The sequence below is a fragment of the Colobus angolensis genome, unplaced genomic scaffold, assembly GCF_000951035.1.
Source record: "Colobus angolensis palliatus isolate OR3802 unplaced genomic scaffold, Cang.pa_1.0 Scaffold7, whole genome shotgun sequence".
Classification (NCBI taxonomy): Eukaryota; Metazoa; Chordata; class Mammalia; order Primates; family Cercopithecidae; genus Colobus; species Colobus angolensis.
Genome location: NW_012120709.1, coordinates 21,111,106 through 21,129,289, shown reverse-complemented (window position 1 = coordinate 21,129,289; position 18,184 = coordinate 21,111,106). Strand labels below are relative to the sequence as shown.

General features: G+C 38.3%; 1 protein-coding gene across 1 annotated transcript in view; it reads right to left on the bottom strand.

Annotated features, from left to right (window-relative positions):
* Nucleotides 1-4,507: 4,507 nt before the first annotated feature.
* NXPE2 (neurexophilin and PC-esterase domain family, member 2) overlaps nucleotides 4,508-18,184 on the bottom strand; it is a 17,124-nt gene continuing 3,447 nt past the window's right edge. The window contains exons 3-6 of the mRNA XM_011926800.1: nucleotides 12,575-13,308; nucleotides 7,363-7,424; nucleotides 5,429-5,644; nucleotides 4,508-5,043 (exon numbers count right to left, since the gene is read on the bottom strand). Of these exons, the coding sequence (XP_011782190.1) occupies nucleotides 4,508-5,043; nucleotides 5,429-5,644; nucleotides 7,363-7,424; nucleotides 12,575-13,308 (1,548 nt within the window). The remainder of the gene's footprint in view (nucleotides 5,044-5,428; nucleotides 5,645-7,362; nucleotides 7,425-12,574; nucleotides 13,309-18,184) is intronic.

The following is an 18,184-nucleotide window of genomic DNA, read 5'->3' as shown; positions in this document are numbered from 1 at the left end:
TTGGTATAGAAATGCAACTGATTTTTAAGTGTTGATTTTGTGTGCTGAAACTTTGGTGAATCCATTTCCTAGTTCTAACAGGTTCTGTGCAGAATCTTTAAGATTTTCTAAATATAAGATCATGTCATCTGTGAACAGAGGGAATTTACTTCTGCTTTTCCAATTGTATGTCTTTTATTTCTTTTTTGTTTTGTTTTGTCTTAATTGCTCTGGCTGGAAATTTCAGGACTATGTTGAATAGCAGTGGTAAGGATGGGCACCTTTACTTTGTTCCTGATCATAGATCATAGAGGAAAAACAGTTGTTCCTAGTTGCATATGGTATTAACACTGGGCTTTTCATATGTGACTTTTATTATTGAGATAGTTTCCCTCTATTCATAGTTTATTGAATGTTTTTATCATGAAAGGATGTTAACTTTTGTCAAATGCTTTTTCTGCATCACTTGAGATAATCATGTGGTTTTTGTTCCTCATTTTGTGAATGTGGCATATTTTGACTGATTTTCATATGTTGAGCCATCCTTGTATTCTAGGTATAATTGTCATTTGATCATGGTATATGATGCTTTTAATGTGCTATTGAATTTGGTTTGCTAGTATTCCTTCTTTTTAGGGTTTTTGCATCTATGCTTATCGGGGATATTAGCCTGTAGTTTTCTTTTCTTGTCTTTGTCTAGGTGTCAGGGTAATGCTTGCCTCACAGAATGAGTTTGGGGAATTCCTTTCTCTTATTATTTGGAAGAGTTTGAGGATTGGTGTTAATTCTTCTTTAAATGTTTAGTAGCATTCTCCACTGAAGCCTTCTGGGCCTAGGCTTTTTATTGTTGTTGTTATTATTGAAAGGTTTTTGATTACTGTTTCAATGTCCTCTCAGTTATAGGTCTGTTCAAATTTCTTATTTTTTTATAATTCAGTCATTGTAGGTTGTATGCTTCTATGAATTTATCAATTTCTTCTAGGTTATACAATTTGGTAGCATACAATTGTTCACAGCAGTCTCTCGAAATATTTTTTATTTCTGTGACATCCATTGTAATGTCTTATTGCCCATTTATAATTTTAACTATTTTATTCTTCTGTATTTTTTGTTAGTCTAGCTATGAGTTTGTTAAATTTTTGATCTTTTTGAAAAACCAACTCTTAGTTTTGTTGATCTTTTCTATGGTTTATGCTTTACTTTATTTCCTTTATCTCTGTTCTAATATTCATTATTCCCTTCCTTCTGCTGACTTTGGGCTTGGTTTGTTTCTCTTTATCTAGTTCCTTGAAGGGCAGAGTTAGGTTGTTGATTTGCAAACATTTTTCTTTTTTCATGTAAGCATTTACTGCTGTGAACTTCCCTGTTAGTGTCACTTTTACTGCATCCCGTATGTTTTAATGTGTTGTATCTTTGTTTTCACTTGTCTCCAGGTATTTCCTAAATCCCCTTGTGTGTTCTTCTTTGACCCATAGGCTGTTTAACAGTGCAATGTTTAATTTCTAAATATTTATGGATTTTCCTACTTTCTTTCTGATATTGATTTTTTTCTTTCTTTCTTTTTCTTTTTTGAGACAGAGTCTCTGTCTGTCACCCAGGCTGGAGTGAAGTGGTGTGATCTTGGCTCACTGCAACCTCTGCCTCCTGGGTTCAAGCAATTCTCCTGCCTCAGCCTCCCTAGTAGTTGGGACTACAGGCATGCGCCACTATGCCCAGCTATTTTGTATTATTAGTAGAGACAGGGTTTCACCATGTTGGCCAAGCTGGTCTCAAACTCTTGACCTCATGATCCGCCCATCTTGGCTCCCAAAGTGCTGGAATTACAGGTGTGAGCCACCGCACCTGGCCTCTGATACTGATTTCTAGTTTTGTTTCATTCCATTGTGCAGAAATGGGTTTTTGAAAGAGGTTTGATAATAACAATGGAGAACATTTCAATTATTTCAAATGACTTTCCAAGTCTTGTATATTAGCAATATAGTCAATATCTGCAATAACCTGAAGCTCTCGCTTTAAGGCAAAACATTATGAAATACTTAGATGCCACAATTTTTTAAAAAAATAAACAAGAAGTAAATGGCTTAAAAATCAGAGACTTGACACTTACCAACATTTGGTGATTTTTTTTTGTTTGTTTTTTACTCACCACGAAAGATTATAAGGCATGATGGAATTTGCTTTTAAAAATATGACCAATTACAATGACAAAACATTAAAAAATACTCTCTAGAGAAGAATGCAAGCAAATATTGTGCTATCTGTACGGTACCACTACCTCCATGTGGCTACTGAACACTTGAAATGTGAATAGTGCAACTGAGGAACTAATTTTTTACTTAATTTAATTTAAATTTAAATAGCCCTATGCAACTAATGACTGTTGTGTTGTACAGTGCAATTCCGGAACAACAGAAATAACAGACTCTCTTTTATAGGGGTTAATGGATCACATTTAAATTAAAAGATTCAATTGGTTGAGGTGAGAGATGGGGGAGAAGGCACATTATAGAGTGAGTTGTAGAGTGATATAGACAAACCAATATATGTGAAGAGAAGGTAAGAAAACTAGAAACTATCATATCAGAACTAGGTTGAAGGAATTTGAGGTGGTCGTGGTAGGAAAATGATAACTCATTTAAGCAATTAACAGTGCAATGGTTGGAAGAATAATTAAATTTACTTTCAAAGTTTCCTAAAGGAAGAATTAGAACCGATAAGTAGCTTGATACAAGGAAGGAACTTCTAACGTGAGTATCCTTATTTAGAGGAGTCTAGTGTTAAGGTGTATGCAACAGACTTTTCCTTTTTTTTTTTTTTTTTTTTTTTTTTTTTGAGATGGAGTCTCGCTCTGTCATCCAGGCTGGAGTATAGTGGTGTGATCTTGGCTCACTGCAACCTCCACCTCCCAATGACTCAGACTTTGTACTGATGTTACAGCATTATAACTTCACTTCCTCTTACTAAGAAACACAGTCCTAACAGGGGAAGTATCCTTGATAATAATATTCCCACTCTTGAGACCTAGAGTGTATTAATAGAAAGGGAGTGTATCTTTCTAATGAGAGGAGGATTTAGAGACAAAATTTGTCATGTGAAGCCCTCTGGAGGGGATCCCAAATCATATTTTAGGATATCCAAGAATCAGGGTTTTGGGGTCTGTACATTAACAGAATACTAAGTTGGTTTCTCTTAATGAGCCTGTGGGTTTTGGATTGTGACCCACGATCCTTACTGGAATCTAGAGAACAACTGGTTACTAAGTTCCAAATAATTTTCCTAAGCAAGAAGACTGCTATTATGATCCCACTGAGTTTTCCTGTATACATCATATTTTCTCTAAACTTGAATCATTTAATCTATGCATTTCTGGGCTGCACATGTCTTCAAATTATGGGTGATGATCATTTGTTATTCAATCATCATGCTCAGCACTGGAGACATGCCTTTAAATTTGGTTTTCTCTTCCTAGTAAGCACTATTTACAGTAGCCAAAAGGGGAAACAACCCAAATGTTGATCAACAAATGAGTGGATAAACAAAATGTGGTACATACATACAATGGAATATTATTCAGTCTTAAAAATGAAGGAAAATTCTGACAAATGCTGCAACTTGGATAAACCTTAAAGGCATTATGCTAAGTGAAATAAATCAGACAGAAAAGGACAAATGCTGCATGTTCCCACTTATATGAGCTACCTAAAATAGTCAAATTCGGAAGGACAGAAAACACAATGGCGGTTGCCATGGGCCAAGGACAGGAGCAAATGGGGAGTTATTGTTTAATAGGTACCGAGTTTCTTTTTGGAATGTTAAAAATGTGCCAGAGATGGATCATGATGATGGTTTCACAACATTGTAAATTACTTAATACCACTGAATTGTATGCTTAAAAATGGTTTATAGCCAGGAGTGGTGCTGCACGCTGGTGATCCCAGCTACATGGGAGGCTGAGTCAGGAGAATCACTTGAACCCGGGAGGCAGAGGTTGCAGTAAGCTGACATTGTGCCACTGCACTCCAGTCTTGGTGACAGAGTGAGACTCTGTCTCAAAAAATTAAAATAATCCCGGGCATGGTGGCTCATGCCTGTAATCCCAGCACTTTGGGAAGCCAAGGTGGGCAGATCACCTAAGGTCAGGAGTTTGAGACCAGCCTGGCCAACATAGTGAAACCCCATCTCTACTAAAAAATATAAAAATTAGCTGGGCGTGGTGGTGGGCACCTGTAATCCCAGCTACTTGGGAGGCTGAGGCAGGAGAATCACTTGAACCTTGGAGGTGGAGGTTGCAGTGAGCTGAGATCACATCATTGCACTCCTGTCTGGGCAACAAGAGCAAAACTCCATCTCAAAAATAAAATAAAATAATAAAATGGCTTAAATAGTAAATGTTATGTTACATATATTTAACTATAATAAAACTTTCTCAAATTTAGTTTCCTCAAAACTTGGATTGCATTAAACTATCCTCACTGTATGTGTGAGATCATCTATAGAAAGTGGCTAGTGCTATTTTTGTATTTTTCCTCTAACAAATGTAGTTTAAGAACATGCCAATCTGATTTTGAATCACATAATCCAGTGGATGGGCATTGTTGGTGCAATATGCAATTGTCATGTCCCAGGCATCAATAATACCCACATTAAGATCCACAAAAACATCTCTTATGATAAGATTCTGAATATAGCCATGAAAGTCACTAAACATCTCTGCATTTTGATGTATCTCTCTGGTGTTTTCAGTTTTCAGTATCACCTTGGTCTCTGGGCTTCGCAAGAATAGACGTTCAATGGCCTTTTGAATATTGATGGCCCTACGGATGAAAATGTTGATGGGAAAAGGTCTGAAGTGTTGGCCGAGGGTAATGACAATGGCTGTGTTTTTGTCTCCTGCTACCCGGTCAATTTCCCGTGGGATATAGTTTTCATCTTTCAATGAGAATAACTTTTTGGTAACAAATGGATGACCATGTTTTTTCCACTGAATCAAAATATGTCTTTCAACATCCAGAAGAACGTGTGTTTTAAAGATCCCAGCTCCATGATGATCAAAATATTTTAGGGCTGATGAAAGACAAATCAATAAATCTTTTAACAAAAGGAAAATGATATAACTTTAAACTGCACACAACATGTATAAAATTCTAACCAAGATCACTTCTAACTAAGCATTGTTGCCTATGTAGGCTGGATAATTTTACCAGGTGCGTTACAATCTTAACAAAATCTTGAACTTTTTATGAGAATACATGAAGAGGAAGAAAAATATTAACATTTGTGAATGAAAATATAAAATTTAACTTTTTATTAAAAGCCCAAAGCCAAAAGTTAGGCAAATTAAAAAAAAATAATAAAATAAATATTAGAAAAGAAAAGCAAATAATTCTAATTATTATTTCAAAACCCTCAAAAGTCAAATAGAATTTCAAAATATAAATTAAATACATACTTTTTACAGCTTTTTGTAAGTAGTAAATCCACTGACGCAGTGTTGAATCTCCCATGAGATAAATAAGTTTTCTTTCCAAGCAGTCATTTATATTTTTTGTTTCATTGAACTTGATCTGTTTACAAAATGCTGTAATCCACATTTTTTTCAAAGTATAACCACTGGGGAAAGGAGTCTTCATTCCGATCTGGCAGTTCTTTTTTATGTTCTCACTCTCTGGCAATACAAATTTCCAGACTAAGTAATTTTTATCACCACAAATTATTTTGGAAAAATTGGTTCTCATTTTTGCCTTCCTTTTCCTCTTTTTCCTCCCCCTTTCTCTTCAGCTCTATTTTGCCCTCCTCTCTTCCACAAATATTTATTTAGTAAGATCATATCAAAAGGGTGAATTAAATAGTTTTTCTTGGAGTGGGGATCTGTTGGCTCTTGTGCATTTGCAATGTCTCCCTGGGCTCCACCTTGTCCCCAGAGCCACTCTGCTGTGGAACAGTCAGCCGGAGTCAGGAGGAAATGTGGGGCCGTGAAATATCAGGGCACAGTGGCCCTGCCAAATATTACACCAATGACATTGGCCTCGCTGAATTTTAAATCTCATCTTCCTCAAACTACTTATCCAGGAAAAGAAGCTTGAATGTGTTTATGAAATGAGTGTCATACATTGTTTATTTTGTGTGTCCCAGAATCATCTTCTCTGGTTAATAATTTTTCTAAAATCCTTAAATCTTAATTGTTGTGTCTAGAACTGAATGTAATAGTCTCAGTGTGATCTAACATAGAAAAAAGTAGGATCATGACCTCACTTTTCTGAACGCTCTTCTATTAAAATAACCCAAATTGTATTTACTGACTCCTATTGAGTTTTCCCCCAGGTAAGTGTCTGAGGTCACTTTTATATTCAACACTTAATATACACATCTTCTTTGTCATTTACCTGCATTGTTGGGGTATGGGGTACATATTTAGGAACTTATATTTATTCGTATTGAATTACATCAGATTTTTAAGTGGCTCCAAAAATTACAGTCTGGTACTATCTTCCAAGAAACTGACTGACTTTACTAGAAATTACTGTTCAGGCAAGAGGGAAACAAAAGAGGTGTTATGAGCATTCAAGTTGCCTCAAGAATCTAAGAACTTTCTTCAGTGTAAAAGTTGGGTGTGAATGATAGTTGCCCTAGCAGAGAAGGGATCTGTCTTCTTCATAGATTGTAAGCTTTACTTCTGGGTTCATGATTTATTTGTATTTATGTTCTCCACAGGGTTTAGCAAAGTTCTTTGTATATAGTAGGTCCTCAGTAAACATTTGCTAAATGCATGAAAAAGGGGTAATGAGTAACTGTATACCCCATTGATTGTTAAAATGGAAGTTCTTTGCTTTACTTTAATTTTGAAATTCACTTCATTTCCAGTATAGCACAAACATCACTTCTATGAGGGAAATGGTTTTGTGTTGACCACTAAAGTTCATGTGATTAAACTGAGAAAAAAATTCACAGAAATTTCTAGTTCATAGAACTTAAAGTAAGATGGCTTGGCTAAATGAGAAATTAGAAACCACCAAAGAAATGTCCTAACTCTGAATCTGTGCAGTTCACCTGATTCATTTTTCACATAGCACCAGCACCTGATCCTTGGCTCTGGAGGAATGAATCTCGAATTTAAATACAAATAGTCTGTGCATTTTGAGATGGTGCCACTGAAGTTAACAGTTTCCCTAGCCTTTTATATCTGACTTGGGATGAAAATTGTTTTAAATCGATATGAAAATAATTTCCAAGAATAAAATCCCTTCTAAAACCCAAGGTGGTTGATGTAATTTGTCCCAGGAAATGAGAGATCAAATGGTTAATGTAGAATAAATATCTCTAAGTAAGCATGTCCCTTCCATGGATAAATTGTGATCATGGCAGGCAGCAACACTCCAGACTTACTGTGACGTGGTACAACCTCAACGGGGGTAAAGTTCTTCATCATTTCAACTCCTACGTTGGACCTGCAAGAAATGGGAAAATAAATTAGCTTAATATCTGCCAAATGCCTTTCCCCCCATTATTTTGATATATTTAAGATATCCTGGGGAAGTAAATGGGTCAGGATTCTGGAAAGCTGTTCCTCTGCTAATAGCAGGGAATCTGGAGATCCAGAAAAGTCACTCACCCTCCATATGCAATCCATCAAATCTATCTAACATCTATCTGTCTGTCTATCTGTCTATCCTTCTTTTAATTTTACCTTCTAAATGGCTCTCTACCACAATCTACCCTCTCCACCTTTTCCACCTGTAGTAATTCAGGCCTTCATCAACCTTTACATAGGCCGGTGCTTCTCAAACTTGGGCTTGCATCAGAATTACCTGCAGTACTTATTACAACTCTGATTGCTGAGCCTCACACCCAGAATTTCTGTTTCAATAGTTATGGAGCAAATTTTTAAGAATTTGGATTTCTATAATAACAAGCTCTTGGGCCAACCCAAAGCCAATGGCCCAGTGACATTACTTTGAGAACCCTGTCCTAAATTATTATAATACTATCTTTCTGCCCTTTTGGTTTATCCCACCGAAATATAACCTCTATGCTACCTGTTTTATTTCCCTATGTAAAATGTTCCCATGACTTTCTGTCCTCAACCTACAGGAAAAGCTCCCTAACTGGTATAAAAATCTCCTATGAGTGTCTACATTGTCAGCTTCATCTTCATCTACTCTTCATCTTTTTGAGTTCCCAGGAGTCTATTTTTCATAGTCTGTTATCTCCCTCAGATAGGAATCAAGTCAATATTACTCACTATAATATTTCCAGTGCCCAGCACAGTGAGCTTCATCTTAATGATGCTACATTAAAATTAGGATTAAAACAATGTATTAACCATGTATCAGTCCAACGACTATGGTGACTATGTCTGGCCAAACTGAATTCACTCTATCAGAATGAAAACCATCTGGGGGAAGGTAGGCCCTTTCAGAGCCAGAGCCACAGAAACCTTCAAGAGGGATGGAGAAAGCACTTTCTAAGATTGAGAAGAATTACCTGAATCTCAGGAAGTGAGTTTTTGGGTCAAGTGAAGATAATATCCCCTTCATCAAGAAGGCCAGAGGACTGAAGAGAGGTCAGAGTGGCTGGAGGTGATGGCTGCATGGAGTGGTGGAGTCATGGGAGACAGCACTATGGCCCATTGACTTTAGAATAAGATTGACTGGGAATCCTGTTCTGACTCTGTAATTCAACTGGATATGCGACTTTGGCCAACCTATTTAATATGCCTAAATTTCCTCATCTTTAAAATGAGCATAATAATAGTCACTCCAGAGTATATTACTAAGGATTAATGGTATAATATAAGGGAGGCATCTAACATAAAGGTTGACATATAGTAGGTGCTCAACAAATCATTGCAATTATTATTACTGAGGATCCCATCAGACCTATTTTTGGCACAAGATTAAGATTTGTCTCTAAGAAATTTGAACCTGACCAAACCTCTATTCTCCCATACCTATCTCAGGTAAGCCTGAGGATAACAAAAGAGATCAAGACCTGGCTACCTCATAAATTTGGTTACCAAAGAAAACTTTGATGCTACATTAAAATTAGGATTGAAACTATGTATTAATGTTATAAAGGAATTCATTTTAATGCCTCTTGTTTTTGTAATTGTGTATGTGCATTAAATTTTAAAAAGGGGTCTATAATTAATTAGACCATAATATAAATTAACAGAATAGTGAACAACTGTGTTACCTATGTGATATCTTCTCCTGTGGTAGCCCCTCATTTACTTTTTTATCACTATTATCCATAAAACTCTTAAATTAAAAAGAAAAAGACTTTTTTAATTTGAAGAAATAAATGTCCTAGGAAGTAACATTTCTGATTCTTCAGCCGGGGTTGGGAGAGAGAACCCAAGTTGGAAAATATATTTACAGTCATCCCTCAGTATATGTGGGAGATTGGTTCCAGGACCCCCACTGCATCTACAAAAATCAGCATATGCTCAAGTCCTGCATTCAGCCCCATGGAACCCAAGCATGCGAAAAGTCAGCTTTCCTTATATGTAGGTTTTGCATCCTGTGAATATTATATTTTTGATCCACATTTGGTTGAAAATTCTTTGAATACAGGTGGATTTGTGCAGTCCAAATCTGGGTTGTTCAAGGATTAATGGTACTATGTTACAAATGAAACAGAAACTGGCTTAGTCCCTGTGTTCGTGAGAAGGAAAGATGTCAAAGAACTGGGCTTGGGTCTAGGAAGGGGCCCTAGAGCTTAGCAATAGAATGGTCCATGAGACTTCTTGGATGTGTAGTCAGCTGTTCCTTGCATATGCATTACATCACATGTAAGGAGACTGAAATCTCTATTTCCATGCAGTAGAGGAAAAAAACTTAATAGCTTGAATAGAGCAGGGCATCTGGGAAGGATTTATGTCCATTTGGAAATAAAGCAGGTTACTATCATGATTACTGTCATGAGCACAGCCCCCTTGAGAAGCCTGATTAGGACCCAAAATGTGTGCCAGTCTGCCAGACTAGGGACTTCGGATTTCCTGAGATACAGCCAGCAACTGTGCAAGGATGGTACCTCCAACCCGGGCTTTCAGTTAGGACTAACTAAAGAGGGATCCAGCTGTAGCCAACAGGGAATATAGAGTCAGCACATATAGAACATATGGAATATAGAAACTTAAGTCCACCCTTACACTTAAGACATGATTCTGAGACCTTCAAGACAGGAAGAACTTTATGTCTCCATGATCATTTTTCCTTTGCTTCATAAAAATTTATTTTAAAAATCCCAGCTTCTTTAGCTGAGCCAGAGGGGATAAAGAGATTTTTCCATACCTTGATCAGGAAAATGTAAAGAAGTAAAGGTGACGTAGGGGTGAAAGGGAGAGCCTGAAGTGATGTAGGGTCAGTTGTACCCAACTCTCTGTGTCATCATAATGCTTAAATTGGATTCGAACTTGAATTTCCAGGATATTGTGCTATCCTGGAAATTTGCCCTTCTGAACACATATCAGAAAACTAAAGCCTTTCTATGGCAGCAGCTGCCAAACTGGGGAACCAAAGTCTCTTTAAATGATCCATAAAATAAGTGGTCTGTGGCCAAATAAATTTGGGAAATGCTTATGCTCTATTCTTGCTTGAAAGGATACATATTAAAGTTTCTGAGAAGTCCTGCTGCAAATAAACCAACTTAACTTTAATTATTCCTCCAGATTGTATTATTTCACTTATTTTTTCATTCAACAAACAGTTATTCGGAACTTTCTTAGTGTCAGGCATTGTGCTGGGCCTGTGAGACAAAATACTGGCCCTGACTGACTTCCTGACAGACACAGATAGATGACTTCTAAGGCCCTGCCTACCTATCTCATCTTCTCTCTCCCTCACTTCCTGCATTCCAGCCTCACCGCACTCCACCCCCACCATGGTTCCTGGAACATTCCAACATGCTCTTGCCTCAGGTCCTATTCATTCCCTTGAAAATGCTATTTCCCGAAAATTGACATGGCTTACTCCCTCACTTCACTCAGGCTGCTGCTCAAGACAAGCCTTACCTGACACTATTTTAAAATAGCATCAACCATCACGTTTGAAACCCTTACTCTTATGACCTTCATATTAAAGAGTTTTAATATTAAAAGAGTTTAAATTTCACCCTCATAGCCATGGGGTCATCTTAAAGCTTTTAAGGAGGAAATAGTAAAAGACAAATCTGTTTATTTACTTTTTGTCCTTCTATACCACTAGAATGTTAATTCCCAATACCTAGGGCTGTGTCTGGAATACAGAAGGTGCTGACTACTTATAAACTGAAAGAATGGTCTAGGTGTGATGACTCATGCCTATAATCCCAGCACTTTGGGAAGATGAAGTGGGTGGATCACCTGAGGTGGGGAGTTCAAGACCAGCCTGGCCAACATGGTGAAACCCGGTCTCTACTAAAGATACAAAAATTAGCCAGGCATGGTAACGGATGCCTGTGGTCCCAGCTACTCGGGAGACTGAGGCAGGAGAATTGCTTGTACCCAGGAGGTGGAGGTTGCAGTGAGTTGAGATCATGCCACTGCACTCCAGCCTGGGTGACAGAGTGAGACTCGGTCTCAAAAAAAAAGAAAAAAAAGAATGAATGGTGAAAAGTAGTTAACACTTAATGCTCTGCAGAGCTTACAACTTAACAGAGGATATTAAAAATAAATTGGAAAATTAATAATGTAATAAGAATTATGTTGGGGAAGAACAAAATGCAAAGGAAGAATATAGGATTAGAACTTCACTCAGGGAGATGGAAAGTTTCCTAGAGGAAATGATGTCTAAACCAAAGCATGTGAAATGCCAGAGGTGAGAGGACATGGTCCATTTGTGAAATAAAAGGAGTTCCACTGACCGACAGAGAGCAAGGCAGCACAAAGGTGAGACAAGAGGCTGCCAAGGGAGAAAAGTCTTTGTAAACATATTAAAGAGTTTAAATTTCACCCTTAGAGTCGTGGGGTCATCTTAAAACTTTTAAGGAGGAAATAGTAAAAGATATAACTGCATTTCAAAAACATTAGTCTAGGTGCAGTGTGGAGAATAGATTGGAAGAAACAAGACTGAGGGCAGAGAAATCAGCTCTGGGGATTGTTGCAGTGATCTGAGGTATGATGGCAGATTATACAAGGATAGAGGCAATCGTGGTAGACAGAAATGGCTGGGTTCAGGAGATAGTTGGGAGGTATAATGTATAGAACTTGATGATTCACTGGATGTAAGGGGTAAAGCTTGACTGAACAATGATATCATTCACCACTTTTTTATTGTACAGCATCTATTAATACTCTATAGGATTAGTATTCCATGGAACACATTATAGAAAATACTGGTCTATAAAAAATTACTGAACCTGGAAGTACTGCAAACCATGGAGAACTATAGGTCTATATTAAGTGCTTCACTGGTTATACTCCTGTCAGCAAATAGTTCTAGAGGTGACTTGTATGGATCCCTGTGAACACACTCCAAGCTGAACGGACTCTGAGGACCTAATTATCATTTAGTCAACATAATTGACATGACACAAAAGTTTGATTAGGCAAAACTACTAGGCAGAGTTTAGTCAAATACCTCATTTTATCTATTATTGTATTTGGAAGCCTCTTTACCTGTGGAAAAGGCTCCATTCTTCCTTGCTAAGATAGGAAATATTTCTTGTCCTAGTGGTCATGTGGGTCAAGGCCTCACAGGGCATATGTTGAGGCCTTACACAGTAGAAGGCTTCATGATCTCTGTCATCCATGTACTGGCACAGTTCAGCATTTGTGTTTAGGGTCAAGCCACATTCAGTGAAGACATTGGAGGTTCTGTTGGCAAACAGGCCAATAAAGATGATCTTATCACATCCTTGGTTCCTTGCCCTCCAGAGAGCTGACACCCCTTCACTGGGGTGGATGAGCAGCAGAGACAGGGAGACCTGGCCCTCCCAGAACAAAGTGAAGCTGACCAGGTAGGTGCCGTTGTTGAAGTCAGTCACCTTTCCCGAAGCACCTGCCATTAGGGCTGGGGAGGACATCCTGGCCCTCAGGAAATCCCCACCATATTGCTTCCTGCGTCCCAAGTGGTCCCTCACTTCCAGAAGGATGTCCAGCTGATCCCCCCTGCAGTACATATCTTGAGGGTTAAGGATGGTGGCTGTGCTGTGTGTGGCACTGGTGGTGGTATTCACATGGGTGAATGGTCTGGGTGGGATCTGCTGGTCTAGTTTCTCCATAATGTCCTTTATTCTAAGTTCAGTCTCTTTTGGTGAAACTGCTGGACACAGTGGTGCTTCAGAGTGTGAAGATTTTTTGAAGATGTTCCCTTGGTTCAGGGTAATATGGTTTTCCAAGCTGAACAACAACTGAAATATTGAAAGGGAAAAGAAAATATCATCAGCAAATAATAGTGCTTGTTTTTCTATATAAATTATTATGGCTTATTTTATACCTTTCAGTGTGATAAATTAAATATCAAAAACCAATACTAACTGGTTTTCAGTTATGGAATCATCAGAATTGGTTTCCATGTAGTATGACTTCCTCTGCTGCAAGCAGATGGTTTTCTTTAGGAGTCACTGGCTTAAAAATTAACTAGATACAATCAATACATATTATTTCATGATTCAATTTTAGAGTTTTTCCTTTTGCTATCCCCTCACTTGACTTTTCTTTTTAAAAATCATATTATCATTTTCTATATCGACAATGCAGACAACAGAGCACAATGTGGTACATGTTTCATGTACACTGGGAAAGAATGTATATTCCACTGCTGTTGGAGGAAGTGTTTTATGAAGGTCAATCAGATTTAGTTGAAGGGTTGTATTCTCTAGTTCTTCTACATTTTTACTGACTATATTAGTTTCATTGGGCTGACATCACAAAACATCACAAATTTAGTGACTTAAAACAACATAAATTTATTCGCTCATAGTTCTGGAGGCCGGAAGTCGGAGATCAAGGTGTCAACAGGGTTGGTTCCTTATGGAGGCTTTGCGGAGGAATATATTCCATGTATCTCTCCTAACCCCTGGTGGTTTCCAGTAATCCTTGGTGTTCCTTGGCTTGTAGATAGTTTACTTCAATCTCTGCCTCCATATTTATGTAACCTTCCCCTCTGTGTGTGTTTTCCCCTTTTCTTCTCTTAAAAGGACATTTGTCACTGGATTTAGGATCCCCCTTAATCCAGGATGATCTCATCTTGCGCCCCTTCACTTACTTACAAATATTTTGTAGCTTTGCTATTAGATGTACACACATGTATTGCTTGTTACATATTTGGGGTGAATTGTCACTTTTATCATTATATAGTGATCTTATTTATTCTTAGTAATTTTCCTGGTTCTGAAATCTACTTTGTCTGATATTAATAAATTCATGCAAGCATTATTTTGGTTAGGTTTTTCATGGTGTATCTATTTTTGTCATTTTACTTTTAGCCTACCTATATCTTTATACTTAAAATGGATGTTAGCTTATGGTTGGTTTCTTTTCTTTTCTTTTTGCTTTTTTTTTGGATATGGAGTCTCACTCTGTCACCTAGGCTGGATTGCAGTGGCATGATCACAGCTCACTGGATCCTTGATCTACCAGGCTTAGGTGATCCTCCCACCTCAGCTTCCCAGGTAGTGTGAGCCACCAGCACATGGCTAAATTTTGTGTTTTTTGTACAAAATTTTTTATAAATTTTGTATTTTTACCATGTTGCCCAAGCTGATCTTAAACTCTTGGGCTCAAGGAATCTGCCAGTCTCAGTCTCCCAAAGTGCTAGAATTATAGACCTGAGCCACTGAGCCCAGCTTGATTTTTTCTTTTTCTTTTTCTCTTCTTCTTCTTTTTCTCCTTCTCCTTCTTCTTCTTCTTCCTCTTCCTCTTCTTCTTCTTCTTCCTCCTCCTCCTCCTCCTTCTCCTTCTTCTCTTTCTTCTTCTTCTTCCTCCTCTTCTTCTTCTTTCTTCTTCTTCCTCTTCTTCCTCTTCTTTTTCTTCTTCTTTTAAATTGAGATGGAGTCTCACTCTGTTGCCCAGGTTGGAGTGCAGTGGTGCAATCTCGGCTCACTGCAACCTCCACCTCCCGGGTTCAAGCAATTCTCTTGCCTCAGCCTCCTGAGTAGCTGGGATTACAGGTGTGCCCCACCACACCTGGCAATTTTTTTTTTTTTTGGATTTTAGTAGAGATGTTCTTTCACCATGTTAGTCAGGCTGGTCTTGAACTTCTGACCTCGTGATCCGCCTGCCTTGGCCTCCCAAACTGCTGGGATTACAGGCATGAGCCACCATGCCTGGCCGATTTCTTCTTTTTATACATTCTGACAGTCACTAATTTTTCACTGATGTGTTTGGACTATTTATATTTAGTGTTCTTATTGATATGCTTTGATTTAAGTCTATGATTTTAATAATTGTTTTCTCTTTTTCTAATTCCAATGCCACTACTTTTAAATGTACCAGAACTCTCTGTTCTCCTTCACAAGGAGAACAAGGGGAACTAGGTTACTACAGCCTAACCAAGTTGGGTTTTGCCAAAACCTGATCAACCTGGGGTAAGGAAAATACCCAAACCCAGCCCCCATCTGGCCTTCTTATTTCACCTGAGGATTGACGTGGGTATAGGAAAATGGGAAGCTGACAAGCATTTGTGAAGGTCATGATATAAGGGCATAAGCTCACTAAAATACTGAGAATAAATCACAGTACTACAGAATGCTTCCCCTCCTGCACATCTTACAACCAACTCAATAGGAATTCTGTATAGAAACAGAAGATTATAGCGAAAAGCACTGCAAGCCTCAGACCCTATTTAAAAAGGGGTCCCTGGAAACACCCAAGGATGAAGCCTCTAGGAGAGACATAAAGATGGAAACTGGAGGAAATTGTAGCCTCTGACACAATATCTCCAGTAAACAGTAAACACAGTCTAACTCCTAACCACATAAACATAAAAGCTCACACTAAAGGCCTATCTCAGTCTCAGCTGACCAACTATGTCATATCCAGATTTCAATAAAAGTTACAAGGCACACAAGAAGAAAAAACAATACAGTCTAAAGGGACAATGCAAGCATCAGAATCAAACTTAGTTATAATAGAGATTTTGAAATTATCAGACCGGAAATTTAAAATAACTATGATTGAGGTATTAATACTTAGGGCTCTAATAAAAAAAAATACACAACAAGCAGAAACAGATGGGTAATGCAGGTAAAGATGTGGCAACTCTAAGAAACAATCAAAAGGAAATGCTAGAAATTAAAAAAACACTGCATCAGAATAAAGAACATCTTTGATGAACTCATGAACAGACTGAATATAATCATGTGAAAACTAAGAGAGCTTGAAGGTATGGCAACAGAAACTTCCCAAACTATAAACAAGAGAAAAAGCATGAAGAAAGAACAGAATATCCAAGAACCGTGGGACAAACACAATAGGCACAAATACACATAATGGGAATACCAAAAGGAGAATAAAGAAAAATAAAGAGAAAGGAACAGAAGAAATATTTGAAGAAATAATGACTGAAATTTTTCCAAAACTAATAACAGAAACCAAGCCATAGATCCATTTTGAGCATTTAAAGACATTGTTTGGCCACTTGGCAGTGGTGACCACAGCAGGCATTTTGGACTCAGGCTGGAGTTTGCAGCATTTGCTCTGGAAAGGCAGAAGGGTACCCACAGTCAGAATTGAGTGGTGAATGTGGAGAGTTCCCCAGCAGTAGGCACTGGAATTAGTATTTTTCCTGTCACAGGCCTGGAGTAGGAGGAGAGTTTCTGAGACCAGGGTTTCTCCTGGGTGGTGAGGCTTGTAGCCAGGGACAGCTTTGCAATCTGGAACCGGTCTGTGTGTGTCAATCCTGGTGTTCCAGCCTGCTCCCTTGGCCATTTGGGGCATAGTGCCCCATCAGCTCCAAGAAGTAGAAGGGAGGCAGACCTCACTTTCCCTAGAGATCTAACCCTCAGCACTATCTGCCCCTAAGGGAAGGGGGAGCACAGCTCACCAAAGCCCCCCTTGGGCCAAAGAAAATGCAAGCATGGTACCAGCTGCTGAAGGTGGCATCACCAAAGCCCAGGAGTGCATGTGGAGAGGAGGTCATCACTCACCCCCACCTTTCTTCTCAGTGTACTGTTGCAGACTTAGCAGCAGCTCTTTCTATCAGGGCATGGGGAGCATGGACTGAAAGAGACAGCTTCCTCAGTGTCTCCACCACCACTGAAGGTGAATGTGTGCTAGGAGAGGGCATGTTTCACACTTCCCCATTTGTCTCTGTCCCTGCCCCTAGCTTCCAGCTATTACTCTTAAATGCCACACACTAAACTGCCGCTTGAATTACATCACCAAACAAAATTACATTGCTACAAAAAGCAATATCTGAGAAAGCCACTGTAACCTATCTGTAACCAATGAGCCCATAAAGAGCCTAGGCACCCTGAAAACACCAAGAAACAAAGCCATTTGATCATACACAACGTACACCATAGCCATACCCCCAAGAAAAAACAAAAGAAAAAATCAAGAATCCCTATCCAAATGATAGCAAATCCAAAGGAAAGAAAAGAAGTGTTAACTTTCTCAGATGAGAAGGAACCAGTGTAAGAACTCTGGCAATACAAAAAACCAGAGCATTTCATCACCTCCAAAGGGATGCCATTCACTCACAAACAATGTATATTGACTAGAATGAAATATCTAAAATGACAGGTGTAGAATTCAGCATGTGCACAGCACGAAAACTAACCAAGATTCAAAAGAAATTTGAAATTCAACACAAGGCGCCAGAAAAAATGATCTTTAACTCCTAGACCAGTGCCTGACACACAATATACACTTAACAAATGTTTGTTGAATGAATGCTTAGAGCAGGCTGAGACTGGAGGCAGGGAAATTAATTGGAAAACTATTTCAACAATTTAGATGAGCAATGACAAAGTATTGGTCTAAAGAAAGACAATGTGGATAGAGAAAAAGAGGACAGACTTGAGAGACATTTGGGAGGTAGGATTGATGAGACTTAGTGGCTGAGAGCTTGTGGAGGGAGTTTTAGCTTGATTGACTACACAGGCTATGGCAACAATTACTAAGATTGGAGAGATAAAAGTAGAGAATTTGTTTCGATTTGATTTTGTATGCTTGTTTTGTTTTGTTTTGTTTTGTTTTTTATTATACTTTAAGTTCTAGGGTACATGTGCATAACGTGCAGGTTTGTTACACATGTATACTTGTGCCATGTTGGTGTGCTGC